This window comes from Leptosomus discolor, chromosome 5 (assembly GCF_034619465.1).
Source record: "Leptosomus discolor isolate bLepDis1 chromosome 5, bLepDis1.hap2, whole genome shotgun sequence".
Lineage (NCBI taxonomy): Eukaryota > Metazoa > Chordata > Aves > Leptosomiformes > Leptosomidae > Leptosomus > Leptosomus discolor.
Window position 1 is genome coordinate 26,038,622 of NC_141395.1, and position 27,701 is coordinate 26,066,322.

The 27,701-nt window shown below is 37.9% G+C and overlaps 1 protein-coding gene across 4 annotated transcripts in view; it reads left to right on the forward strand.

Moving 5' to 3' along the window:
- The window catches only part of OSBPL6 (oxysterol binding protein like 6), a 51,981-nt gene that overhangs the window by 16,241 nt on the left and 8,039 nt on the right, over window positions 1-27,701 (forward strand). Inside the window, exons 3-16 of one of the 4 annotated variants that reach the window (XM_086466240.1) lie at window positions 2,174-2,296; window positions 5,659-5,712; window positions 6,434-6,547; window positions 6,664-6,828; window positions 7,361-7,493; window positions 7,918-8,021; window positions 8,942-9,034; window positions 13,882-13,956; window positions 18,231-18,396; window positions 19,397-19,527; window positions 21,624-21,731; window positions 24,102-24,239; window positions 25,620-25,707; window positions 25,913-26,166. In XM_086466240.1, coding sequence (XP_086322366.1) covers window positions 2,174-2,296; window positions 5,659-5,712; window positions 6,434-6,547; window positions 6,664-6,828; window positions 7,361-7,493; window positions 7,918-8,021; window positions 8,942-9,034; window positions 13,882-13,956; window positions 18,231-18,396; window positions 19,397-19,527; window positions 21,624-21,731; window positions 24,102-24,239; window positions 25,620-25,707; window positions 25,913-26,166 — 1,746 coding nt within the window. The remainder of the gene's footprint in view (window positions 1-2,173; window positions 2,297-5,658; window positions 5,713-6,433; window positions 6,548-6,663; window positions 6,829-7,360; window positions 7,494-7,917; window positions 8,022-8,941; window positions 9,035-13,881; window positions 13,957-18,230; window positions 18,397-19,396; window positions 19,528-21,623; window positions 21,732-24,101; window positions 24,240-25,619; window positions 25,708-25,912; window positions 26,167-27,701) is intronic. The other 3 variants (XM_086466241.1, XM_086466243.1, XM_086466242.1) reach the window with 3 other exon arrangements.

Consider the following 27,701-nt stretch of genomic DNA (forward strand, 5'->3'; position numbering starts at 1 on the left):
TTGAGAATCAGCATTGGATGAGGACCCTTAAAGCACATCACTTTCACTCTGGTTTTCCCCTGTTTCTGGCTGCTCTTGCATAATGTCCCTTGTATTGGGCGTATTTCATCACACCAAGCCTGTGGGATGAGGCACAGTTAGGATTGTTAGGATGGTTTTAAGAACAGCTTGTAGCACTGGTGCAGCAGAAGACAGGTATCCACATTGAACTGAATAATTGTGTGATTTCTAGTTGAGAAGTACTCAATACTGATGTTATCTACTAGATAAAAGATTTATGCCTGCAGCTGATCTTCTAAAGGGGAAATCAATATGGTGAAGAATCAGTTGGCAGAGTTGCAGAGAGAGATTCTCTGCTCACCCAAGGGGACTCATAGCTTAATTTGCCCCCCTCAAGTTCCAAATGCGTCTTTGTAGGGAAAAAATGATGCATATGTGCTTCCCTCCACAGTAGTGGAAATAGGATATTCAAGCAAAACACAGGGAAGTAAAAAAGGTGTTTTATTGAGCACGACGTTTACTGGCACTGGGATAGTTCCAGTTTATGGTTATGCATGGAAACTAAACTGAGTAAACATTTCTATTAAAATTTACTGCAGTATTATCTGGGATAGAGCTTTTCACCCTTCGCAAAATAACAAGGCCTTATTGCAAATTGCAGATTTGACATTTACTGTTACTTTTGAAATCATATTTTGATAATAGCAATGTTAATGTTATCAGGGCTGTGTAACTTACTTGGAGGTGTTACAAAAGAGCGTCAGTGCTCGGCATTCAACAGGTTTGTAGAAGATGGAGGAGACTTTCTTTTTTTCCTTTTAAATATTTGATGCTGCATAACCTTCTTCCTCTCTCGGTAGCTTTTCTTAACATTGCTGGGAGATGTGACAGATCATCTGAGAAAATGGAAATTTACACCTTTTTAGGATACAATCAGTAGAGTCTTAATGAGCAGGCAATAGGAGATTTTGAAATTGGTATAGAATTTTGTTGATTACAGTAATAGCAAGAGGACAGATATAAAGGCATGACTTTTTTCTCTTTAAAATATTGTTCTTTGGCTGTTCACTATGGTATATTTAAGTCTGGCTTGAGTTGTACAAGTTGTCATGTGTAAAAGTGGTATGTAGAAGAAGTATGCTTTAATTGGCTCCCTGAATTGCATACAACTGGTTGTATCCAAAATGATACAGTTCCTATTCTTTTCTCTGGAGAGAAAATTAGTTAGCTTTCCTATAAATTTCTCTTAATACAGTGAAAATGAATACAGGAAAATTTAAAAAAAGATTAATTTCCTTTTGCAGATTTCTAAAAGCGCAATTAGCCTGTGAAACTATCCTAAAATGCCTTTGAAGACAAGAGCTTGCTACATCCAAAACCATCAACAAGCCAACTTCTTCTCCTTGTTTTTCTGATTTTAAGGAAAAATCAGAGTGTGCAGAATCAATGTAGCTTCTACTTTAAAGATCAGAAAATTTACAGTTTTTTATGATCAGGGAATACCACAAAGGGCACTGTTAATTTATGCCCATATATTTAACAGTATGGTTGCTTCCTCATTTCATCTTGCAATCCCATCTTTTTTTAGAGAAGGAATACTGTGAGTAAAGGTAAATTTTTTAGCATGCAGATTCTGCCCATACCCCACTTGCAAAATCTCTTCATTCCTTTTAGCTCTTACAGTGCAGTGCTAATTTGTGGGGTGCCTTCTGAATAGACTTAACAGGTGGTCAGAGCCACCTGCACTTTTGCACTGTTACGTCCAGTAGCAAGTCTGACCTTTCTTATTCTTAGTTCAGCCACAATTTGATCTTGTTTTCACGTATTTGGATGTATTTATTTCATTGGGATGCAGTCCTTGTGGTGAACATCCAAACCCACCCTCAGATTGTCGTTCAGTTACAGTGTCAGACTTTTTTAAAAGCTTCAGTTTCATTTTAGTTACATAGTAAGGCTTAGACTTCAAACAATATCTGTATTCAGTGATTTTAAATGTGATACATCTGGTTGTACTACAGTGACCTTGTAGTTTGGTATCTAAATAGGCTGATTTAAAAGCCTAGCCCTCCTTTACTCTCTATCTTGCACTGGAGAATTTGTGCTACATAAAATGCAATTTTTTGTCATGTGTGTGCAGTTAATTAATCAATGTGTCTTTGTACTTTTTCACCAGGAACCTGACAGCTGGGAAATCATAGAGGGTCTGAAAATAGGCCAGACCAATGTCCAGAAGCCAGACAAACATGAAGGTTTCATGCTGAAAAAGAGAAAATGGCCTTTAAAAGGTTGGCACAAGGTAAATGTCTCAAAACAGTCAAAAGATTATTACCTCATGTTGTGAGATGGGATTTTTGTCTAGAGGAAATTAGGATGCCCAGGATTTTGGTGCATGACTTTTTCTTCAGATTGTGTAAAGAATTTCACACACAGCTCATGGCTTCCAAATTGCAGTGCCTGCTGCCTAATATTGTATTCAAAAATCCAGGCAGAAGTTGTAAATAATGCAGCAGATGCCTTATATAAGAGATTTCATCGATATCCCTTTCGTTTTTTCTAATATATTATAACAAAATGTAGCCGTGTACTGTAAGATTGCATTGAGTTTACAGTGAAGTACACAGGTTTTCGTGATAGCAGAGGAGACCCGAGGGGCTTTTGCATGGACCCAAGGTGTTTGTATGGGAGAGCATTCACCTTCAGGCATGCTGAATGGGCAGGTTTGCTCAGCTTTGTCTCTGAATTGTGTTTGTCTTCTTCACTGCAATCTTCTGTGTGGGCATGCAGTGGGACTACACACTTTTGCCGTTAGATGTCTCAATTAAAAAAAAAAAAACAAACCAAAAGAAAACACCTCAAAACTCAACTCTAAATCTCCTGTTTCTATTTAGTTAATTTCGAGACATTTCTCCATGCATAATCCTACCTTTTGTTAGCCCTAAACCTGGTGTTCATAAACGTTTTTGTCTCTATGTTATACCATAATAATTACATTTTTTCACCCTTTTTAACAAGATGATGTATGGTATTGATGGTCACCTGTCTTTTTGTAGCTGAGGGTAGTTGAAGCAGGATAATTTTCCAGGACAGAATGTGTTTTACTGCAAAGGCTAATGAAACCATTTGTATATATGGCTTTTTTTTTCTGGGAAAGCATTAACTTTCTTTTTTTTGCTAAACATTGTGGGACCTATTCAGGTCTGAGTCCAAATGCAGTCCATACTAGTATAAATTACATTTTTCTTCTAATTTCTCTATTCTTTCTGAATGTTATGCTAACTTGTACATATGCCTGCCACCCTTTTCTGTGCATGCCTATCTTAGATTTTTTGTTTGTTTGTTTGTTTTACTTAACTAGTGTTTCTAGTTTTGGCAATCAAATACATATGCACTACTTGTATTTAGTCTAGGGGGATTTAAGGATTTCAAAATAACATACCTGAAACACTGAAAGGACGCAAAAGGAGATCTTATTTTAAGAAAAAAACAAGCACACCAAAAACCCCCAAAGAAACAAAACCCCAACAAACCACCCCCCAAAAAACCTAAAACAATTAATCAGATGTATAAGAATACATTGAATAACACACTGCTTCCACTCCTTTAAAATACATTGTCTTAATGTGTTGTTTCTTCGTCAAGTGTCTGTTTTGGCAAGGGACTATACCGGACAGCAAGGGAAGTCCAACTTCACAGTTCTATAAAGAAGATCATTACTGATGATCTGGTTTTTCACAATGGCTTTAGAGCAGTTACCTGTGTAAATAATCTTTAATGTGATTAAGAGCTTCACAGTTCAGCATCGCTCTCTACTCTGCCTTTCATTTCACCTAAGCATCTATGCTGAACTTATGTTTAGAAACTGTGGATTTGTTAATAAGCTTAATTTCTTTTTTGTATTATTTTTTACTTTTTTTCCCTCAACTGCTTCTTTGGTATCCTGCAGTTTCCATATCAGTCTTTTGTGCTGATAGCCCAGTGGGGAATGCCGGACAGTAATTGTAGCATGTGCCGCGTTAGCGTTCTGCTAGCAAACCCATAGCATCCTCTGTCTATTGGACATTGCATGTCATATTCTGACAGTTCTGAGTGTGCTTTAGTAGCATACTAGGTATAATGTGTACAACTTTGAGAGTAGCTTATAATTTTCTGAAGTCCAGTATGCTTTGGAACGAAGGATGAGAAAAGATAATTTTCTTTTGTGTGTGGAACTTAGAGAGGCAGAGCAATATGAAATGAATATTCTATTGAAGTCCATTAATGACCACACCTAGTTAAAAGATCACAGAACCAAACCCCTCCTGCTGTTTTGACACCTTATTCCAGAAGTCGCATCTCTAGGAAAGCACTGTTTTCTTGCCCTGTGTGAGATATCAGTAATCATCTATTTTGAGACTGACATAATTTCCAGAACCATCTTCAGGAGATATTTTCTGCTGTCTAACTACTGACCCTGGCTCATAGTGTCAATTTAACAGGTTCACATCATGAAAACATCATCCTTCCCTTCCATGTCTGACAGCTTAGAGAATCTAGGATAATATTTTGCTGTGTTCTAGATTTTTAACATAGATTAGTGCTTTAGGTTAAACTCTACAAATATGAATCAGTTTCTATTAATTAGAATGTTTTGAAAGTTAGTGGTGGTAAACACAAGTTAGTGAATCTAATTTAAAGTTTCTTGCTAGGCTGTATCTTTATGCTGTGTGCCAAAGTCTATGCTAACTTGTCCTCAATACAGCTCAAGTGGCCTGGTAAACACAAGCTAGGGCAACTTTAGTTGCAGGAGAAACACATTGTGAATAGGGGATTCTGCTCTTTGCTGTAGTGTAAGAGCCAATCCGCAAAATAAAGGTGTAGCAACAGCACAGATAGGCATCATCAGGTTAGCCTAGCTCTGGTAACTATGTCAATGAAGATGTAGTGGCTCACACTGTAGCAATGACTGACACCCAAAACGTAAGCCCTCCCATGACCTGGGTATGTTGCTGGGAATGTGGTAATATTTACACTCGTACTGCTACCTGTATTGGCTAGATTACAGCTAGGAAAGGTATAATCAGCATGAATTACAATCTCATCTTTACCTCACTGCATAGAGGTATACCATGAGGCACAAAGTTTTGGATGGTAGAGCAGTGTCTTATACAGCCTGCATTTTTTTTCCCAGCTGGAGATCAAGGAGACCACAATGTGGGTCTTCCTTTTGGAATATATATAGATCTTATGCTAGGAAAAACTTTTCAGTTTCTGGATAGGGAAGGCAGGTTGTTAATTTGAAATGTGACCAGCTTCTATGGGGAGAAAACCAGGAAGAAAATGAAGAGACAGACATAACTCTTTTGGCCTACAGAGTCTTTCTTATAGACTTTGTTGAATTGACTGGAAAACTGAAAAAAGTACCCTTCATTATCAAGGTTTACTAAGTTAAACCTAGAACATAATGTTGGAAAAAGGAAATCTAGTTTTTCTTGCTTAGAAGATAATTGTTGTTCAAAAAACAACCAAGAAAATTATTCAATACTGTATTTACCCTCACTTTCCAACCCACAAACATTCCTTAGTTGCCGCAGAGTAATCCTTTTCTTTTGCAGATGAATTATTGTACATAGTTTGAATTGCATCTGCTCATTAAGAAAGAATTAATTTTTTTTCTTTCAGAGGTTTTTTGTCCTGGATAATGGAATGTTAAAATATTCAAAGTCACCAATTGATGTAAGTAAAGTTGACGACCATTTTAAAATAAGTATTGGAATTCAGCCTGCCAGGATGTTTAAATCTCGTACTTGCTCTAGGCATATTTATGAGAGCACACACATGAAATTTGTTGATAGATTCAGAGAGAGGTCTGTGTATGGAAAGCATGTAAGATTTTGGTTGAGTTCTGTCCTCAAGAATTCTACCTTTTCTTATTCTATAAAAATAAAAATGACATTACTTAAAGTAGTTTATTTAAAGAAGCTGCTTGAGAAATTAGCCTGACCATGTATTTTTCTTTTTCAGTTTTTATGTCAGTCAGAGCTGATTATTCTGAGATGTGTGGATATGACAGAGAAGTGATTACAATGTACTCAAGAGATATAAAGGGTAGCATTAAATTAGTTAGATCTGATACCAATAACTATCAAGCGATACCAGCAGGGAGCTCAGTACTGTCTAATTTTCTCTGCTTCTCACTTCCTGTAGCTGTGTACTGGTGTGAACAAACACACTTTAACTTTGGAGATGGCTCTGCACCAAGCACACTTCTTGTGAAATACTTTGTCTATAAATATAATAAGTGTTTAGTCTGACTACAGGTTTTATTTTTTAATATGGCTTTATATTAAAATGTTCATAAAAAGGGAAACCATTTCAGCACCAGATATTTCTCCTGTTAAATACAGTGAAGAAGTGTGTGATACTACCAATTTCTTACCCTGCTTTTTGATTTTAGATACAGAAAGGCAAAGTCCATGGGAGCATTGATGTTGGTTTATCAGTTATGTCTATAAAAAAGAAGGCTCGTAGAATAGATCTTGACACAGAAGAACACATCTATCATCTGAAGGTAAAAAGTGGTGCAAATACTTCTCTTTTCATCTACAGTGGAAATAAATAAAACTGTAAAAGATGTGCAGAAAAGTAGTGTTTTGAATGCTTTCTTGATAGCGAATTTGTTTCCAGGTGAAGTCCCAGGATTCATTTGATGCATGGGTTTCAAAATTACGGCATCACCGGTTGTACCGTCAGAATGAGATTGTGAGATCTCCGAGAGATGCCAGCTTTCATATATTCCCTTCAGCCTCTACTACAGAGTCTTCACCAGCGGCTAATGTGTTGGATGGAAAGGTATGTAGTGGTCTTTTGTTGAAAACTCATGCCTGCTGGACTTGCTCAAGGGCAGTTTCAGTGGGCTCTGCTTGTAATGCCTATAGAGAGGAGTTTCCACTGTGGGAACCAATGGCCAGCAAAAACCTGTGAGTGTGTGTAGCTGAAAGACTGTCTAATCTAGCCTTACTGCAGCCTTCGTTAATGGTCTGCTGTAGAGATCTTGCAACAGTTCACCATCCCCAGAACAATTTGCACTTGCCTTTGTCATTGAGGTTAAATCCGTCTCTTTACTGTTTGACAATGTTGTTGTTCTTAAACAAGAGCTTTTCTAAGTGGTGGTTACCAAACACAGTTTGCTTGTGAGGATCTTGGTTTGGTTCTCCCAACAAGCTGCTCAGAAAAATCTGCATCTTGGGGAACTGTATAGTCAAATCACAGATGTCATTGAAATCACAATGTTTATTTTATTTTCATAATCTGAAGTAGTATGGTGATTACACCAACTCAGCAATATAGCAACAGTAAATTTAAGCATTTTATTATGCCTTAGGTACAACAGAATAGCTTTCCCTGGCAGTCTCCTATACCATGCAGTAATAGCCTTCCTGCCACCTGCACTACTGGTCAGAGTAAAGTAGCAGCCTGGTTGCAGGACTCTGAAGAGATGGACAGATGTGCAGAAGGTTAGTCTTTACAGTTTCATGACTTGTTCTTTCAGCAAAGCTTCTTGTTATAAAATAAGAAACAGTAAACTGGTTAAGTTACATCTTTACATGCACATGAAGTAGCTCTTCAGATAGTTAGGTGCTTGTGGTGGGGTCTTCTCTCTGCATGTTTTGCGATGTTGCTTTTAAAATTTATCTTGATAATCTGTATTATTTTAATGGATATAATTGTTAAACTATGATCAACTTTTGAAGTCCACACTTGTTGCTGACTCCCATTAGAAATAACTCTAAAATAATCTAAACTTAGATGCCTTACTATCAGGGATTTAGACATTTAACTTTTATAACGCAATAAAGTGCCAATGATAGACATCATGGCAAAAAACCCCCTGAAGTTCGAACTGAAGCACCTAATGTATTCTTGTTTTACATCTGTTAGATCTTGCTCATTGTCAGTCAAACCTTGTGGAACTCAGTAAACTCCTTCAAAATTTAGAAATACTACAGAGAACTCAGTCAGCACCAAATTTCACAGACATGCAGGTAAATATGCTTGAACATAAATCATCACACTGAAACATTTGTTCTTTGTGTTAAGGGAAATACAGAGAAGTTGTCAGTTAACTTAGAATGATTTTCTGAAATCATAGTAAATCTTGGATGAAAGGTTTATCTTACATGTTTATCTTAATCATGTATAATAATGTTTCATGTGTAAGCAAATAATTAAGACTATTTGCATTAAATAAGACAAATCAAATGATTCAGTCATTTGCAAAGCAAAACTGAGAGCTATTACAATAGAAATAATGTATTCACTGAAATTGTATTTAAGGAGTTTTTATTGTGCTGAGTAAGATATAATTTAAAGTTTTTAAGCAGTGGAGACCCAAAGACCCTCAAAGTTGCATGCTCTAGAAAAGGGAGCATAGTACAAAGGTCTCAAGGGCTGGACTGTTGCCCAATTCAGGGTGTGTTTTCCGCTTGACCACAAGAAAGCAACAGCAGATCCTAAATCCTAAATACTTTCTTCCCTTTTCACTCAGTCCCCTTGAATACACAGATCTCCCAATGGTGTTGGTGTGTTGGGAAGTCTAGTTCCAATGAGGTAAAGAGACTTACCATTGATTTCAGGAAGAGCTGAACTCTACATTTTTCTGAGTAGTATCAGGATAGAAATCCATAAGGATTTCGAGATCTGGTCCTAAATGTTGTGCACTCATGAGGAAAGTGTACCAGTAGTTTTGCTAAATGAGCTAAATATACCATGTATTTATAGAACTGTGTGTATAGCTACAGCTGGTCACTGCTGTAGTGGCAGGCCCTGGCAGTGGCATTCTTCTCCTTACTTTCTAATTTGTAGATGTCTAACGCTACGATTCTTTACTAACTTACTGTACTGTCTGTGTTTCTTGTGTCAACTTAATAGTACTTTGTCACTTTTAACTATTTGTGTAATGTAGGCTAACTGTGTAGATATTTCAAAGAAAGACAAGCGGGTCACAAGACGATGGAGAACAAAAAGTGTCAGCAAAGATGCAAAAATTCAACTTCAGGTACTGAATGCACAATGTTTTACTCTTCACTGTACTTTTAGATTAACTTTTAATCATGAAATGACATATTAGCTGAAAGTAGGAAGTCAGTGTACTGTCTTTTATGTTCCTGATGAAGTAAATTAATCAGTTTGTTGTGAAAGGAGTGGGATCTGAATACTGGTAAATTAAGGTACGAAAAAGGTAATATGCATGCAGCATATGGGGATAATGGTGTTCCATCTCAAACTTGCCAAGAAGGGCAGTTGAGAAAGTGATATCAAGCTAAAAGCAGAAAACATGAATGAAATAGTAAACACACCCATTGCCTTTGTCAAGACCTGTACTAGGAATATTACCAATGATAAGTATTTTCACAAGCCTTCTCTTATGGAGAAGGGTAGTATGGGAACCAACTGAATAAACCAAAGAATAAATTATGTGAAGAAAGAATTTACTCCATCCTGCCTTAGAGCTGAAAAGTAAAAGCACAGAAATAAGCACAACATGCTTGCGTTACTGCTAGATCCAGGGTGTCTTACTGTGTTTTCTTGGAAGTAGTTGTGTGTTTTAAGGCCTAATCCAAAACCTAATCTTTTTTGTAATTGAGCAATCGATAATGAAGACTATATTCAACTGACTTCAGGAGCTAACAATCACTACTGTTCTATCTGATACAGAATAAAAAGAAGTCAGCAACTTTTGATCCATTTAAATTCCTTTAAATTCATGCAAACTTTGAAAGCCTTTAATATGTCCTCTAGAGGCACAATAAGGACTTTTCTGTGACTCAGAGGCACAGCACGGAGCTCTCTGACACATTTAAGATTAATAATCTTAAAGAAACAAGAAATTGTAGTTGCATCCTCTGTCTTGTTGCAGCTGTTGTAGGTGATTTTTCTTTCTACCCTGTTATACTAGATAAATCACAATAGGTGGAACAATGAAGCATCTGTTAGGATTAAAATGGTTTATTAACAAAGTAATTTTGGTGACTGATGTCATGCCTTATTACCTGCATTTGAAAGGTCACTGTATTTCTTCGCTGCTGAATAACATAGGCAATAAAAATATCAGGAAAACGGATGCAAGTACTTGAAGAGTATGAAGAGACAGAGTCAACGCTGCATGTTCTTCTTTCATGCCCCAGTGGTCTCAGAGAAATTCCTCTCCACAAAAATGATGAAAAAATGATGAACCAGTCAATGTAGGATGATCTAGGCTGGGTCACAAGGAATTAGGAGCTGTCCCTTTGTTACCTGCAGTTTGCCAAAGTGACACTGATCTGGGCTTCTGTCCTGGCTCCTGACTCTCAAACTGCTGTTTGTTACTTGGCAAGAGTTGTGCCTCAGCTCCTGAAATTCTCAAATACAGTCGATTTGCAGGTTCCCCTGAGAGAGTTTGTGTGCATAGCACTGCTCTTCATGGGTCTATCATTTCTGGCTTGATAATGAACTTTACCTAACCTGGATCAGCATTAACTCCTGGCAACATTAATGCTGGAAATGCAAAATAATTTTATAACAAAGCATTAAATTATTGATGACTGATTTATAAATTAATTCATAGTGAAACAGAAACAAATTATTCAAAATTATATAGAAAATGAAGACTCCTTTTTGAATGCTCTATTAGCTTGCCTAGTTTGATGAGCTCAACACATTGTTTATTCTTCAGGGGCTGTCCTGTCCCATGAATGGTCTAAAGCTGTGGTCTAAAGCTGTGATCTGTGGAAGATGGCCTCACTCTTACTTACTGTGTTATTCCTACTTTGCTCATCTTACCATTCCAGTAAAATGGAGATTTCCTCCCATGCCTGTGTGCTTTTTGAGCTTACAGTCCCATTTTGTCCTTCTGTTATCCATTCCTTCTAGCTTCATTGGCCTTCCTTATAGGTAATTTTTTCAAGACTACTCCAATTCTTTATAAACTGTTTATCAAGGCATCCACTACTGAGAATCACTTTGTGATCATTTCTTCATGGTGCCTACACATGATTTGCTATTAAAATGGTTGACATTTGGTACTAGGAAAGCTTCTGTTGTCCTTTTCCTTTCCCCATGTCTCCATACATCTCATTAGTTTTTAATGCTAATACTAACATACTAACTTTAAACTAGTTGCACTATTAATTTCATTGGATGTACTTGCACCTATTTATTTTAGAGTGAGTAGTCATTAACTACCTTCGAAAGGCCCTCTGATAGTATGATGTTGAGAGCCATCCTTCTGGGGATCATAAAAATTAGAAAGCTCTCTATGTAAAGTGTCTTATTCATGAATAATGGGGAACAAGGGTGTAATTTTTGCTACCTCAGTGTCTGCTGTGTAAGAGGCAAGGAGAGAATTCTCCCATCCAGATTTTGTGTTATACTTGTTACCAGTTTTTTGTTAAGAAGAGAACTTTTGTTCTATTCCTGCTGACACATTCTGGAATATGAATGCTAGGAGTATAATGTGTGTAAAACATGCTTTTTCTTGTAAGAAAAGCTGCTTGCTTTGTTTCTTAGAAATATATATCTACCAATTAGGTGTACCAGTCCTGTATGCAGTTAACTTTGCTCACACAGCTAATCCCAGTGACTAGAGTGGGGTTACTTTCCAAAGTAAAATTGAGCATAGCAGGTTTGGGGGTTTAGTATTGCTAAATTGTTTAGAGTTAACAGCTTAATTTACAGGCCTTTACTCAAGAGTAATACATGGACTGCTTCTCTGAAGAAAGATTGCTTTTACGAAGGAGGCTTATTTTGTTTTTAAAAAGCCCATTTAAAATCTTATGAAAATGGCCTACAACAAGTTAGTTGACCAGTATTCATTCATTTTACAAATGATACTTTTGTAGAAAAACTGAGCGTTTTGTTGTTTGTTTTTTTTTTCCCTTTGGGTAAAAGAGCTATTTGTCATTCTCATGACAATCTAAAGATCTTCAAAAGAAGAAAAAATATATTACTGAAAAGCGTAAAAATGAACTGACATTGATTTAATTTCCCTCAAAAGCTTGGAGTTGTGAAGTTCCAAGGCTGATTTTCTTTTTCTTTTCTTTTCTTTTTTTTTTTTTCAGGAGAAATAGCTTAATAGACCTGTATAGTATGGAGCAACCTGAAAAGTCAGCTTGCTGACTTCAGAAATGAAACCAGGCCCAAAGACTGGCTTATTACCTTTTCCCTTAAATAAGTATTTCTTTATATCATAACTTAGATTATGACCTCACTTTCTATTGTGTTGCAGGGATTATGTGCTGCTGCAGAGCTCATTGTTCCCATTTTAAGAATGTGTATCTGCATTCATAATCTTGCAGATACATACTTGTGCATGTCTTTCTGTACACATGTATATATTTATATATGTCCCTATTAGTTAAACAAGAATATTCTTCCCACTTATTCTCAGGATAGATGGTTTTCTGTACAGAATGGGACAAATCTGTGTGGGGACAACTCTTCGTGAGTCGGCATATTCTCCTGGTCCTCCCCACCATGCGGTGCCACACTGGTCCTCCCCACCACACAATGAGCTCTGCAAAGCCCTTGAACATCAGCAGAGACTCTGTGCAGTGCTGCAGGGAGCCCTGAGCACCTGACAGCGAGTGGTCTCTCACTGGAGGTGAAGGGGAGGACGCCCACGGGCTTGTTCCTGCCATGCCTGTGGTAGGCAGTGCTTTAGGGCAAGGAGTAGGAGGCATGCAGGCAGGGGGGTGAGCGGTGGGGGACGTGGGGAGGAAGCATCGGGGTGAGCCGCTCTGGGCATGGAGGGGGAAGCTGGCCACCTGAGCACTGCCAAGCTGAAGAGTCCTGGACCTGTTTCTGCTTTATGTATATGTGGTGCTGGTACTGCCGTGCATGTTGTGCGGATGAGGGAGAAGCGGCGGGGACTGTGGTCCTCCCCGTGTCTAGAGCTGTGGGGAGGATGGGCACGGTGCTGTGTGTTGGGGAGGACCAGCGCAGTGTGGCAGGGAAGATCAGTGTAATCTGCTGACCTGTGGAGAGTTATCCCTGAGGAGAGTTGGCTGCACAGAATTGTCCTAGACCCGCTTCTGTAGATCTGCATTAGACAATTACTTGCTTGACTGATGTATGATGATGAATTTTCTTAAAAGTAAAATAAAAGTGAAATTAAGCAGGATGAGGCCACAGATTAGGCATGCAGAAAAAGAAGTAGTTATTGGAATACTTATTTTTCATTTGTGCTGCTTTATCTGAGTTTTTACATTGTTTTGGAAGCTAAGCCTTCAGTGATGCACAGAAGTAGTTGGAACTCAAAAAAGTGATGTGTGGAGAAAATGAACAAATAGGCTCAAGGATGGACATGGAAATGCAGGAGTTATGCACAGGAATGTTTACATAAGCAAGCTCACTATAACATACACACTGAAAAGTTTTACCATTGAGATACATGCATCTTCAAGGACCACAGTTCATGCACTTCCACTAATGCAAAGTGATCTCTTTCAGAATTCATCTTCTAGATGGTCAAGTGACCCCCAGACGGAGTTTGGGTTTTGTGTTTTCTGCCATGCCATAGCATCCTTTTTGTTTTCTTATTCCATAATTTCCTTATGATTTTAAATGGAAATGCTAATAGGATTTTCTTTTTTTTCTTTTTTTTTTTTTTTGGTAGTCTTAGTGCACTGCAGTCCAACACATCTGGAGATAACTTTAGTGAAGTATCTAGCTTTTTTATGTCTCTGGCATACACAACTGAAAACATGTGGTATGTCTTCAGAATGTGTAGGCCGTAAGAGTTAACAAAATTAAAATCCGCTTAAAGACTCTTCGTCTCCCTTTTCTGATCACCTTTCATCTTCCTATGTCCCATCACCCCTTCCCTTCTCTTTTTCTACCTCCTTCTCTTATTGCATTCACTGTCAGGAAGGGCCAGCACCGAAGGGCCAGTTCAGCACAACACGACGCCGGCAGAGACTAGCAGCTGCAGTGGCTACAACAGTGAGTGGATTTAAAAATCAAGGGATAGCTCTAAAGATGGGAAGCTGTGTAACTTGAATGCGTAATAATGTTTCTTGCACTTTTTGGAGGTGTCCATGCTACCCACTTTCAGCTGAGTTGCGTAGAAGTGGTCAGGCCTGACACAAATGAATTCCATAAATGTGGGTCTGAGCTTGTTTACATGGTACACGTCCCTCCTTCTTTATGCAAGTGCAAGTGATGGTTAGACTTAGGCCCTGCACTATTTGAACATGTCTTTGACATACTCTGCTATATACTATTCAAAATAGAAAGTAGTGATTAGATTCTGTTAAAGAGCCTTGTGACAGTCTATAGCAAGACAGCAGAACCAAGGTTTGTTACGACCAACCATGGAATTATAAACTTTCATGAATTTTTTTTTTTTTTAAATAAAGTAGTATAAGGGTTAGCCTTTTCATTTGAGACACTTCCTGTTTACATTCCACAACCCCAAAAAGTCATATTACTACCTCTAGTGTCTGTATTTAGTTTTGCTAATTTTCTAAGTCTTTGATGCAAAATCTGGAGCGATGAAATGAACACAGGGAATTGGGAGGGAGAAGTGCTGTTTGTGAAATCAAATTAGCATCAAAAGGATATCTTCTGCTGCTGCTTTATCAGGAAAGCACTTATTAGGAATGCACAGCATAGACATTAGTACTAGTCCATCAACTGATTAGTATAACAGCTAGGTAGGGAAGAGTCTGTGCAGCCAACGATTGAAGTGAGCTTTAAATGCGTACCCCTTACCCAGCCCAAGCAGCGATTATCTTCACCAGGCTAAAGTATTCCAGGGTCTGTTGCTCCAGCCTATAGCTAAAATCCCCTAGATCAGACATAGCTTCTGCTTAAGCCTGAATACGTTGAGCTCCTGCTACCTGAACCACAAAACTCAATTACTGTTACGCCTTTCTAAAAAGCATGAGAGAAAGCAGTGTTTCTCCAGTTCCCAAATAAACTCATCTAAATTTAATCCTCCATAATCAATTGATGCTGAATGCTTTGCTCAATAATTGATTGATATTCTGGCCTCGTTGGTCTGCCTGCCTAGCAGAGAAATCGACCTGCTTCTCAGTTGACGTGGCTGAGCAGTGTCAGTGGGAGGCTCTAACCAGTAGGTTCAGCAGTAGTTAAAGAGCATTGGCAAGAGCTGTACCAAGGAACGCTTAAGTGGAGCAAATACAGTTGGACTTAGATTGCAAGGTGGTAGGAGTCCAGGGAATCGCTGAGGTGTAACCTGCAGCCAAAGTGAGGACCTGTTAAGGGCGGTCTTGGAGGAGCTGGAAAAAGCGCAGGAGGAAGGAAAACTAGAGGCACTGAAATGACTCTGCAACTGTTGCAGTGACCGTGGCAATGGTCTGTTCTTCCTGGTTGATGTAGCAAAGTGCTTATGTCTCCCAGACAGTGAAGCTGTGTGTATAGACTGAAGGATACAGAATTATCAGCTAAATGAACAGTTGAAAGAGGAGGTTTTCCTTACAACCCACTCTACCAAGAACTGTTCCTACGTGAACATGTAATTGTGAAGAAGGTGATGGATGAGGGTCTATTACGCCCCTGGTGTAAAGCACAAGGTCAGGACAAGGTGCATCTGAGGTCATGCCTAGAAGAGTGTATGTATGGAGGAAACCAGAGTGATGCATGAAGAAGTGAAATATTTAAAAAACAAACCAAAACCCCAAAACCCCCAAACCAACCAACCAAACCACCCCCCCCAAACAACAACAAAAAAACCCAAACTCCAAAAAACCAACAACAAAGCAAATAAAAAAAAAATGGGCTATAAAATCAGAATCGAGTCACGTGGATATAAAGAGAAAGCACAGCAGTGAAAGGAAAAAATGGAGAAATACATTGGCAGTGATTCTTGAACTGTTGTCTGTTCAAGAGAATGAAAAAGTTTTTTCAATGTGGGTTTTTTCATCTGTTGTGGAAAGTAGCTTGGAAACTTTTAGAAAAGATGTATATGAGGGGAGTTCATGTCAGTCAACAGTTCAGTGTTTTTGGTTCTTGTATTTAAAGCAGTCAGCAAAGCAGGTACTTGTCTGTCGTGATTGTGTATTTCTTGCAAGCAGTGTGACAGTACTTGTAGAACATGTATAAGCTGTTTCTAGGACATACTTTAAAATAGACTTCACTGCAGAAATGTTGCTTTTTAGGCTGGCCAGCTGAGGTATGAGACAGAAATGATGGATCTAAAGCTGGTCTTTTCAGCTAGGTTCATCACAAAGTGACTGGACAGCCCCCCTGTGTGTGTGGGCAGCCTGCCTGCAGCTCTGCCAGTCGATGTGGAGCTGGAGCAACCTGCCCCATCACCACAGGCATGTGGGGCTGCAGGGACTCTCCCTCAAGCTCCTGCATTATAGCTGGGATCAGCTTTCTTTCCTGCCTTCCAAGTGGCCTTGAGGGTTGGGTATGTGCTCCCTGAACGCAAAGCTATCATGTTGCCACCTACTCTGCGATCCTGGAGCCACCTGGAGCAATTGAACCTTTGCAGTGCTCCCAGTCAGAAAGTTCTGGGAGCATGCTCTCTGATTTGAGAAGTGAAAAGGTTTTGTGAAGGAAACTTGAAATTAACCTACATTTAGTCACATTATTCAATTAACGTAGTTTTGTTGGGCTGTTGAGAGGGGCCGTCTGGTACTTGTGAAGAAGATAATGGGGTAAATATCCAGTACAAATGGAAGGAGTTTATTCTACATCTCCTCTTAATGAAGTTGTCTTGATGTGAGGCTAAAATGAGGTCCAATAAAAAATACCTTTGTTGGTATAGCTGGAAATCAAAATACATGAGAGAAGAGAATAAAGTTAATACTGGATATGTGCCACAGAGCTATTATTTTATGTATTATGTGTATCTGGAAATTGAGGAACAACAGGATGGAAAATGGTATTTTGCAGAATATGCTCATGAGTTGAATGAGATGTGATGAATAGATCCAACAGGGTTTTGAGGGTTTCATTGGGAAATCAGAAACCTAAAACATATTGATGACAACTTTTACAGGAAGGGATTGATAAAACTGTTGACTGATCTAATCAAATAACGAGGTACCAATTTCAGATACTGACTGTAGTATAGAGCTTATCTGTGGATAAGAACTCTTCATAATATGACTTTTTATGTTATCTGCTGTTCTTTATCATACCTCAGAAGACGCATTTTATATTTTGGCCCCATTTTTCATATTTGAATAATTACATTGGGCTGCAGTGTGGAAATTCTTGATTTATACATTTGATCAATATAATGAAATAAATTAGATTTAGTGTGTTTAACAGTGCTTAATATTTAAGTAAAAAAATGTAGTTCTGCATGCCTTTCCTTTGCATTTGAATTTGAAAATTGGGTTCTTGGCCTGATTTTCGTACAAATGTGTGTAAATGGTAAAATTAGAGTAAAATACAACATATGGTTACACACATGCATCACATACATAACAGTGGTAGCCATACACTGCCTACATAGCATACAGGTAACTGTTTATTACACGATACATGTGTAATAACTTACAAAGATTTGCATGTATATTTTTTATTACTGTACCTAAAAGTATAGAAGGAGAAAGAGAAGTGGAAATGATAATAAACTAAATTCTTTGCTCCATCTTACCAAACTGTATCTCTTTGCACTTATTTATGGTTCATGTACTTTAAATGAAAATCAGGTGGAGTTTTGAGGGTTTTTTTAGCATGGTTTATTTGATTAGTTGGAAAGAATATAGAAAGTCTGTATGCTTTTTCCATCGTCATAGTTGCTCGTACAGTGAGTTTCAACTCAAGATTTACCAGCATTTTTGAAAAACTTCAATGGTATATTTGATAAATTTATATTCTGTTTCTAGATCTGTGGAGGAATTTGCATGCTTCAAATGTTGGTATTGTAACAACAAAGTCATACTACGTGTACTCTCAAATGTCTGAATACAAAGCAGCATGTGTCATGGTTCAGTTTTCCAGTCATCTTTTAAGCATTAGGAATTGGTTCATTTTTGTAAATGATAGAATTGAAATGATCCCTAGTTAGTGTCAGCTATGTGTTTAGGACTTTTTTGTCTGTTTCAGTGAAAAATTTCAAGAGAATTCTGCATCAGCTGTGCTGAGGTTTAGGAGAGGAAAAAGTTTTATGTTCACTCTTACCATGTTCTTCACAGTGTGAACTAAATCTTTCGAAGAAATTTGTATTTTGTTTCAACAGAGTCAGAAGGTTGGTTGCACCTTATGTAATATTTCTTCACTGTTTCTCGCTGTAGGTCCCTTTCAGTGCTACAATGTCACCTGTTCGACTGCATTCATCCAATCCCAACCTTTGTGCAGACATTGACTTTCAGACACCCCCAAGCCATGTAACGGATCCTCTGGAGTGCTCTACTGAGTACATGAAGCTTCAAGAAGAATTCTGCCTGATGGCTCAAAAAGGTAACTGGAAATGTCAAGCCTTTCCTTTATTGTGCTTCTCTGTTGTGTTTTTTTATTGCCTTCATTTTGTTATGGCCAGGGCATTCCTCTAATTAGAACATACTGTATAAGATTTTTTAGCTGGTCAAGTGGCTTACATACAGATGACATGTATTATCCTTCTTACATTTTCCATTGATGTCATGAGAATATAGAGATAGGGAAACGCTGTCTGATGAAAGAAATTTTTTTTTTTTCAGAAGTCTTCTGAACTACTCTCTGCATCTTGTAAATAGGTGACTGAATTTGCAAACATTTTGTTTCTCAATAAAATGCTTTATTTCTCAACAAAGATGGATCAGAATGTCACGGCTACATGTAATGCTGTGCAATTAATTTTTATGCAATGTTTTCTCTGTCAGTGGAAACAACAGAAGAACTTATTACTAGAATGGACTTTGTAAATGCCATTTTATTATCAATGAATGAATGATCCTACAGACTGAAAAATACTATTTTTAAAAGGGTTTGTTATCAATTTGCTATCTGTTATATAACAAACATAGGAAAAATGTGAGACTGATATCTTTAAAAAATGTCAAAAACCTATGTAAAGACCAAGCAATCCTTTTTATTAGTGCACTATTGCGCCTTAGCAGAATTGATTTTATTTTTTTTTTTTACTCTGAAAAGAAAAATAAAGTAACAGAAAGAACACACATTGGAAACAGGTTTTCCAAATATGCACCTTTTCTATGCACCTTTCCACATGTTCAGCAGCAAGAATATGCTCAGATGACATATATGTGAGCATACAGTATGCATATTACAACCTCGAGCTGTAAGTATTTGTATTTAATGTGGCATGGATTACTTGAAGTTCAAATCCTTGTTTCAGATTTCCATAACCGTGGGATGGAAATGTCACTCTCTGTCTTTATTGCTGAAATATTGTAATAGATGTCAGTGTGCGGTTTTGTAGCTGCGAAAACAATTATTTTCTTTTTTTCTTTTTGTTTAGTGCATTCTCTCTTGAAGTCTGCCTTTAACAGCATAGCTATAGAGAAGGAGAAGCTTAAGCAGGTTGTTTCAGAGCAGGATCTTACAGGCCACAATGTGCAAATAACACACCTCAGACAGTCCCTCTCTCAGGTATGTTCTTGATTTGATTTCAAGCACATCTAACTTCCCAGATGCACTATTCTTTTGTATTTTGACCTTTTTCTGAGTTAGAAGGATCCAAGAAAAAGCCAAGTTCTTGAGCAGAACTATGACATATGGTCTGTTATGACATAGGTCTAACCTCAATGCCTGTGGAGGTGAAGGATATTGTTTCTTTGTGTAAGCATGTATCTGTTACGATTTTCCAAAGTAAAGAAGAAGGATCAAATGTTTTTATACAAATGCTAGATATCTTTCCTGGTGCTGTTTCCAACACAGCCAAGGCGATAGTCTTGTTTTCTTAATGAAGTTTTAAATTTTGACTCTATATTTTAATGTTTTTTGTGTCCATGTCTCTAACTGCAAAAGGAATGATGGGTCACAGGATAAGCATGGGTAAATTGGAGTCTCAGATACACACCAGTTACTGTCCAGCCTCTCTCCCACTTAAGCCAAAAGAAAAATTGTCATTTGCTTTAGTGGACAAGAAGAGGTAAAGCAACAGTAAGTCAACAGGTTGCAAAATAACTCAAATTTTTAAATTTATTGTCAAGGAAACATGAAAGCATTTACCCTGAAGAATGGATTGGTGTGGAGTACTGCATCTGCAAGAAATGTGAGCAGAGATTTAAAAGCAAACAGAACTTCGCCCAAACGTGTATATAATTTTGTACACTGTTACTGTGTTGGAGGTTTTTGCTATGAGATTAAAACTGATGCACAACCTTTCTATAGATACAGATGCACATCATGTTACACAGGTTGATTACCGTGTGTTGTCATAAAGGCTAAGGACAAGAGATAAGGGTAGCCATTTCTGGTTCTTGATACAAATTTAACTAAGACCTGTAGAGACTTCATAGCAACTTGTATGAAATAAGTGATAATGTTTTCTTCTTGTTCCTGGCTTCCAGTGTTACTGTTAAAGTCACTGTCACACATTAGATCATAGTTTCAATGGAGAATAAGTGGAAATTTGACCTTAGTCAGACGGCTGGTTTTGACCAGTCTCATGAGCAGGTTTGGGCAGTTTAAGAAGCTACTGCTGGGCTGCTGTTAGTCATCACCTTCCCTTCCTGGTAGACGGCAACAGTGAACATGCTCAGACTCTTTCAGAACAAAGCAAAATGGGGTAATTTAAACTGTTTTGTGACAGTTTAAGCTAACCTATTTTACTTTGGTCCTACTTTGTTTCAGTAGGTTCATGCAATCTATTCCTGAGTTTGCACTAGGGGGAAGCAGAAGAAGATATTTACTGCATTATAACAGTCATTCTTTACTAAAACAGCATGTCTGTCTTATACTTTTCTATAATCCTCAGTGTTGGGGATATATTAGCGTTACGTCAGTTCATGTTCTAGGTATGTAACATATTATACTTTTTCTGGATTTCAGAATTTTGCACGAGTCTTTCTAGATAACAGACAACGTGTATATATGCACCCAAATTTATAACCTAGGCTGGGCTTTAAAAAAGGAGAAAAATCAGCAGATACCAGTTGAATTCTATTGGTATTTCTGACTAATGAATCAGTAGCTTGAAGTGAGTAGACACATGTGAATACATCAAATTGATCTGGGCAAACAAACACCCAATGATACTAGCAGTTATGCTGTTTTTTTCCTGGAAAGAAAGCAATTTCCTTTTGCAGGCTCTAAGTGCTGATAACATTGGTTCAGAAAGGGCTCTAGAGTTGTAAACCAAGAATTGCCTCTTTGGGCGTTTTGTGGGTAGTTACTGTTTGTTGTTCTGCAGTTTCATTCTTTCTTGCTGCATTCACTCCCCATTTCCATAATGTACAAAACATACCAGTGCAGCTGCCAAAGAGCTATCTGAAGAATTAAGGTAGAATGCCACTGTTACATTGTGGGAGAATATCTGTCCTCCCTGCCTCTGAAGGCAAAGCAACCAAAAGATTAAGTCATGTTAGAGAGGATCTCAAAATAGGTCTCTCTCTAAAAATGGAAGCAAGGAGGTTCCGTGATTTCTTAGGAAATTGTTGGGAAACTACTTTTTTTTTTTTTTTTTTTCCTGTTTAACTCTTTATTTTTTAATTTTAAATGAAATATGCAATTTTTATTTTAAGGCTCTCAACCAGAATGCTGAACTAAGGAGTCGCTTGAACAGAATACATTCAGAATCTGTTATTTGTGATCAGGTTGTCAGTGTAAATATTATCCCTAGTCCTGATGAGGTAAGACTTTGGCCTTTAATGGATTTAGATTACAATCAAACCTTGCTAATTCTCACTAATAACTGAAACACACCTGGAAAATTATAGAGTTTTTCAGATTGGCAAGTGTTCTTTTATAGAAAATCAGATTGTATTTTCCCTACATAAAATAAAACTTCTGTCTTTTATTTTGCGTGTGTCAGATCTCATGAAAGAACTGAGTTTGGTCTCTGCAGAGAAACAGGGAAGCACTCCAGTTTTGGAGTATTAATTGTTGGCTGTGGGAATTAGTGAGGTTTACTGTATTTGAATGTAACACACAGTAGCTAACCAATTCTGTAACTTAGTTTCTTGAAAAATCAACAGAACAGTTTAGTATTTAATGGCTGGATCCTGCAAGTGCTTAAAGGGCCTGATGTGTAATATCTTGAGAGGAGCTGCTGAAATGAAAAGGTTCAGTCTATGAACCAAGCACTATACTAATATCATGTTGACAACATCTAGTCTTTCTTGTTTTGCTTTCCTCAGTCAACAGATTACCAAACATTTGTATTAATAACAAGTCAGCTTCCCTCATGAGAAGGACAAATCTGAATTTGCGGTAATACGTTACAATTAATGTGGTCACTTCTACAGCCGTTTTGTTTGCATTTTATCAAAATATTTTTCATTCATCATTTCCACTGTTTTTTTCCTATGAATATGCCATTTCAATTTGCATGTTCTTGTCTCGTAATTATTTCTTCCAACAAGAAAGGAAGGTGAAAATACGTTTCCAATTGCTTCTTATTTGCTTTTTGAAAATGTCGAAACGATTTTTCTGAAAGGCCAGCATGTTGGACACTAGCAACAGAAGATAGAGGTGAAGCAGTGCCACAGCACAGCAATCTGCAGTGAAGTTCTGAGCAATGACCATCTCTTCTATTTTGTATTTTTTGTTGGTTAGCTTTTTCTTTTTCATATGTACATCATTATCTTGGTACAAGTGTGTCTGACTGAAGCAGGTTTTCAAAGAGGTTCCCAAATCTCTCGTTCGCTTTTCTTGATTTGCTGTATATGTGATCTTGCAGTGTGTAGATAATGCCTGTGTGAGCATCTTTTTCGGGTAGGGGCGTGTGTATTTTTCCAATTCACTTTAGTTTATACAAAAACTTAAAATTTTAATCACTTCCTGTAAGAATAACAGTGAAATGAGCTTCTGTTTCCATTATAATTGATCATCATCATCATAAATGTTCTACAAGCTTATAAGCCCCAGTGAAAAAGGAATGTTTTTTGACCTCTTGGCTTGTTTATGTTTGTTTTTTTTTTTTTTTGTGTTAGTGCATTTTGAGTCAACTATATAAAATAATTCTACAGGATTAAGATGTCAACAAAACCATTTGTAGGATTTATCTAGTAGGATTAATAGGGATGGAGTTGCAATCTGAAGAGTTAACTGTGTTTACAAGGGCTTCAGTAATTTCATCAGCATTATCTTCCAGAAGCCACATGCTTTATAAAGTAAGGGATTAAGTCAGAAGCCTGATTCGCTCCACAGCAGCAGCTCCTTTGGTGGAATGGTACAGAGAGAGAATCTTAATTCCCCCCTTGCCCCTTCTTAAAGTGATAGCCTGTAGAGTAACGTGTTGAAACCTGGTGTTCCTCCCATCGATAGCAGGAAGAGGAAGATATGTTCAACTATTTAAATTAGGTTGCCCCTCTACAGATATACACATAACACAATTTTGAACCTTTGCCTTTGCTGTTAAATTCTCTTTATAATAAACCATAGAGAGTTCCTTCCCTTTAGTAGTATTGAGTCAGTGTTAACGGCATAATTCAAATGAGATCTGGAGAACAAACATGGAATAAGAGCACATAAATGTATATTATAGCCATCCTCCTGAATATTCAAACATTTCAAACATTTGTTACTAAACTGGTTCACAAGCACATTTATTTTGAAAGTAACATAACTCCCTGACCTTATAAAGCTTTATGTTTGAGTTTTGGTTGTATCAAAGCTAGCTCCCAGTGATATAATTTCTTACGACCAGGTGTCTTTCCATCTGAATTTCATGGTTGCACTTGTCTGACACAATCCGGCTATTGTCCACAAAATCATTCCTCTGGATACAGAACTAGATCTGTGATTATTCGCACAGCCAAAACTCAACAGTTGGTGCTGAGTAGGCCTCAAATGAAGACATGTATCTCACTGCTCAAAATGCACTTTATTTTGTAATTGTCGAAGTCTCATCTGTTAGGTACACACAAAGCCCAACTAAAATGCTGATTTTACTATCTGTACTTTATACTTGGCACAGAAAAATTATTCGGATTATTCACCCGTTCTGAGCATATTTCTTTTATATCAGAAATAATTTTTTTTCTGTGCTTTATTTGCAGGCGGGTGAACAAATTCATGTTGGTTTGCCGCTGTCTCAGCAAGTTTCTAACGAGAGCAGGCTCTCTATGTCTGAATCTGTTTCAGAGTTCTTTGATGCACAGGAAGTGCTTCTATCTGCCAGCTCGTCAGAAAACGAGGTAGGCTATGACAGCATGCTGCAGCTTTGCCATTGGACAGATTTAGGTATTGCTACCACTAGTGAATGATTTTTCTTTTAATAATGCTATTTAGATAAAAAGGTGTCAGAGTGTGTAAGGTGTCGATAAATGAACCTGAAACTCCCTTGTGATAGGGTGCAGAAGTTCCCTGAAGTGTAAAACTGAGTCAAAAGTTGATTGTATCAGTAGCATATGTTCAATACATGTCCTTGTTAGACTATGCCAGTTTCTGATAAGGATTACATAGACAGGAGCAGTTATGTCTGACTATGTAGTCAACTAATTTAGATTTTAAAATATTCTTTAAAAGAAAAAAGGTGTCTAGTATACATATAAAGTTATTCTCTGTAATCAGAGAAGTAGACGAAAGTCTGAAAAATTGGCTTACTCAAGCTCAAAGTTGAAGCAGTCAGACACAGTTCAGGCTCCTGAATCATGTTGGTGTCCACAGCTTTACTGTGCTATCCTGAATAAATTCTTCAATTTAAAAAATTTGTTTTTTTTTTAAAATACCTTTTTATAAAGCCACAGTAGTGCTGTGGTCTACCACAACTCTTCTGTAGGAGGAAATAAGAGTGTGCCACCATATTTTGTCTTTGACAAGAATTGCTCATGTGCCATGAATTGGCACAACCACAACTAGAGTCCTTCATCTAAAGAATGGAATCGTTCCTTATCTTATTGCTTCTGGCAGGTGTAAAGTACATGTTATCTAAGTAGTCTGGATTGTCTATGTGAACATGGAAAATTGATGTGTCTGTATGGTATAAACAAAATGGAAACTTTACAAAATCACCCCCAAATGGTGTAGGCCTTAAAATAAATACTTTGTCTTCAGTAAATTCTGTAAAATATTTTGAAAGTGATATTTATGAAAAAAAAATTGTTAAAAAATATTTCTTAAAAATAGTCTTAGCGCTGGTGTAGTGCTTGTTTTGCAAAATTTCAGGTTGATGTTTATATAATTTTTTGCTGAAACACAAGCTGTGTTTTATTGTTTGGCCGTTTATAAAGAGCACAAATCTGACTGTCTCTTTTCACCTCCCATCCCCAGCATGTTACATTGTAAATTTTTTGTTCATCTCTGATCTCGTTTGAAGTCACCCTTTTGCAAATTTAAGGTCTGTATTTGGCTTCATAATAAGGAATTCAGAAACAGAAGAGACCCTAACATTTGTTTTCACACTTTTAGTGAATTGGCAGTATGGGCTGGTTGAAACATCCAGTTGACTTAGTTAAATCTCTAATTGAGTAGAGATAATTTCTTTGAATATTTGTGTTTCAATTAATTATTTTTCTCTAATTTATCAGTATATTTTATATGTATTTGACTTAATTGATATTTTATTTATGTTTTAGGCTTCTGATGATGAATCTTATATCAGTGATGTGAGTGATAATATATCTGAGGACAACACCAGTGTTGCAGACAACATTTCTCGACAAAGTATACTGCTATATTTTAAACTTTGGGAAATTACATTGGCTATGTTCATGTCTGTACTGCATGTCTGTACAAGACCATCTCAAGACCAACTCAGCTGAGATCAGTGAAGTTGGGCTTGCTTGTTCTGACAGTCATTTGGTTCAATGGATAATTCTGTTTTTCTTGACCTGGTGCTTTCTTATGATAGTTTTTTTTCCCTTCCCAGTTCTTAATGGTGAGCTAACAGGAGGCGCATTTAGGAATGGACGAAGAACTTGTCTCCCAGCTCCCAGCCCTGACACCAGTAACATCAATCTGTGGAATATTTTGAGAAATAACATTGGCAAAGATCTTTCCAAAGTATCCATGCCAGTTGAGCTAAATGAACCTCTGAATACCTTGCAACATCTTTGTGAGGAGCTGGAATACAGTGAACTCTTGGACAAGGCTGCTGAAACAGATGATCCTTATGAACGCATGGTAATAAATTTAGTATAGCACTTCTTACATCTATGAAAAAGGGAGCTGTGGAGTGGAGATCTGTGCAGGGTCCTCTCTTCCTGTTCCTGTTCACAGACAACAGACCTCCCTGCTGGGTCAGACGAATGCTGTAAACAATCACAGGTGGTAGATTTGAACTGAAAAATGCCAAGGGAGTTTTCTTGACTTTAAACCAAATCCTGCAGTTGTGACTCATTGATGTGAAGACTGACCTCACTTTCTAGGACTGTATATGTAGGCATTGGCAGTTTCTCACCTTGCAGCATCCTTTCCTGGCTTTCAGTGATCAAGTCCAGCAGCCTCCAAGATCTAATCAAGTCTGTGGCTGGCTTATGATCACTGTAGGTGTCAATAAGGTGTCATCCTAGGCAATTTCTAATAGAGAAGTTCCGAAACACCCAAAATTTGCCTGAGCAGCCTCACTTCAGCTCCTCTATAAGTGTGTCCTGTTTTTTAACTGACAGCCAACAGCCTATGTTCAGCTCTCAGAGTGTTTTGATCCATCATGTCTCCTTTTCCTCAGAAGAAAGAGGGAAAGGCTGTTAGGGGAAAGTTGACAGTATTGTTGCTGAACATATATATTGTTCCCTGCTATGGGTTGGCAGGACTGTGGATGATTGGGAGAAGAGAGGTTGCTTGTGGCTGTCATGAAGCCACATACTCAGGTCCATGAACTGCCATGTTTACGTGGCCTGCAGGACAATGAGGGGTCCTAAACACTGGTATTTTTTCCTTGCCACTGAAGAAGTTGGATGTGTCTTATGATAGGGGTTTGAATTATTTACCATCACATGCTGTTTTCCTACAAGACTCCTTATGTGCCTGACAAAAGGGAGATCCTGTAAGGATTGGGCATGGTTATGCTGAGTAAAGTGGGCGTTTGCCTGTAGGACTCTGCTTCCTTTGTTGAAAAGCTTGGAAGGAGAGTGTTGAAGGCGTCAGGAGAGTTCAGGAAGGAAAAACCATGATGCAACTGAAAGCTTCCTTGGAAATGTGTATTCAGTGCCCTTCTCTGCACCAGATATCTAGTGCAATACTGGGGATGGAAGCCAAACTTTTAACAAGCACCTTAAAAATGCAGATTGCACACTCAAGCTGACAAGAAGGACATGGACCTGTTGGAACAGGTCCAGAAGAGGGCCATGAAGATGATCATGGGGCTGGAGCACCTCCCCTGTGAAGACAGGCTGAGAGAGTTGGGGTTGTTAAGCCTGGAGAAGAGAAGGCTCCGGGGAGACCTTATAGCGACCTTCCAGTACCTGAGGGGGGCCTACAGGAAAGGTGGGGAGGGACTGTTTACAAGGACATGTAGCGATAGGACGAGGAGCAATGGTTTTAAACTAGAAATGGGTAGATTTAGATTGGATATTAGGAAGAAGTTCTTTACCATAAGGGTGGTAAAGCACTGGAACAGTTTGCCCAGGGAGACATTCAAGGTCAGGCTTGATGGGGCTCTGGGCAACCTGATCCAGCTAAAGATGTCCCTGCTCACTGCAGGGGGGTTGGACTAGATG